The 1,461-nt window shown below is 36.5% G+C and overlaps 1 protein-coding gene across 1 annotated transcript in view; it reads right to left on the bottom strand.

Annotated features, from left to right (window-relative positions):
• LOC119585157 overlaps positions 1–1,461 on the bottom strand; it is a gene marked incomplete at its 5' end in the record, with an annotated part of 70,977 nt that overhangs the window by 395 nt on the left and 69,121 nt on the right. The window contains 1 exon segment of the mRNA XM_037933788.1: positions 1–870. This exon segment is cut by the window's left edge and continues 395 nt beyond it. Coding sequence (XP_037789716.1) covers positions 663–870 — 208 coding nt within the window. The 3' untranslated portion in view covers positions 1–662.

The raw sequence follows: 1,461 nt of genomic DNA, 5'->3' as shown, positions 1-1,461 counted from the left end.
ATCATACATTAAGCTGCAGACATATAACACTGAGCATGTTGGATTGTTCGGGCAATTATTAAAGTTTTTCATCTATTTTTTTCATTTAATTGTTGTTGTTTTTTTTAATTCTAGCTCTGTTCAACAGAGTATTACTATAAACCTATTTACAAGTACAATGATGTACAATAATTGTTAATTTGATTTATGTCAGTGTTAACGTTACACCGAGATACTTTTCTAGATAGAATGAGAAAATGCGCAGACGCACATGCTTCCATGAAAATGATTTTCAGTTAATCAGACCAGTGAAAATCAGATTATTAACAGCCAAATTCAGAAATACCGGTGGGCCTGGAAAGCAGCCCAGTATAATATGTATTTTATGAGATGTAACCATTATTTGATAATATTTTTGTCTTTTTGACACTAAACAAACATGAAATTGAAAATGCTTATAGTCGACCAATGAATCACAGCTGAGGAGCCCGCAGCCTGTCATAGGCGAGTTTTTTATATAATAAATTTTGAAACACAACATAATGAAGTGAGGCAAAACACTCACGATCCTTTATGTTTCAAAACCATATGCACATCGCAATATTTTTGATGAAGTGGATTGTTACAAATAATCTCAGTACGGTATCTCTTTCAAAAACCCGATTAGCTTAGTCTAAGTATGGTTACATCCGCAGTCTCCTTACAGCCTCTTGTTTGAGTTGGTCTCGAACGTAGAAGCCAATGAGGTCGGTCTCGGTGATTGGGTGGGTGTGCGTCAGGCTCCACGGGTGAACGTGGGCATAATCAAGCGGACGAGGGTCCGTGTGTCTGTTCTTATCAATGGATCCGATGATGATCATTACAGGACCGTCGTAGGAGTCAACGTATTTCCTAGGGTGAGTAGATAGAATGTGTTATTCAAAGTAATATAGAAAAATATCATCAACTACATTGATTAATAAAAATTCAATATAGGTCAAATAATCTCTAATATTAGTTAACTGAGTTTTTTCACACAACCGCATGTAATGGATTAAAATTACCTAATCAGATCAACTAAATAAGACTGTAATTTTGAATACTTTCAAAAAATCTACTCGGGTCAAATTGAGAGGCATGGTTATTCCGTAATGCGAGAGAGAATGGAAGAGCTTGGTTTCAATATATTTGCCTGGATTTTTTTTTAGTATAACAGACCCATTTTAGGGGTAACAATACCCCTAAAATAAAAGTTCGGGGGTCAGCAAAATAGGGAATAACGGTTAAGATGATAATAATGATAGATCATAACAGCAAAGCAGTGCTATAAAACAAAAACTATATATTTCAGTGGGAGCAATCATGGAATATCACGGTTCCGGACTATCTATATTAAATATTCCAATTCTTGTTGGACTGGATGGGTCGCCATGAGACTAGTCCGTTGGCCACAGACCCACAGGGACCCACCATGAAAGCTCATTCACATGCCCCATGCAGTGG

The sequence above is a fragment of the Penaeus monodon genome, chromosome 19 (assembly GCF_015228065.2).
Source record: "Penaeus monodon isolate SGIC_2016 chromosome 19, NSTDA_Pmon_1, whole genome shotgun sequence".
NCBI lineage: Eukaryota > Metazoa > Arthropoda > Malacostraca > Decapoda > Penaeidae > Penaeus > Penaeus monodon.
This window is presented reverse-complemented; position numbering and strand designations above follow the sequence as displayed.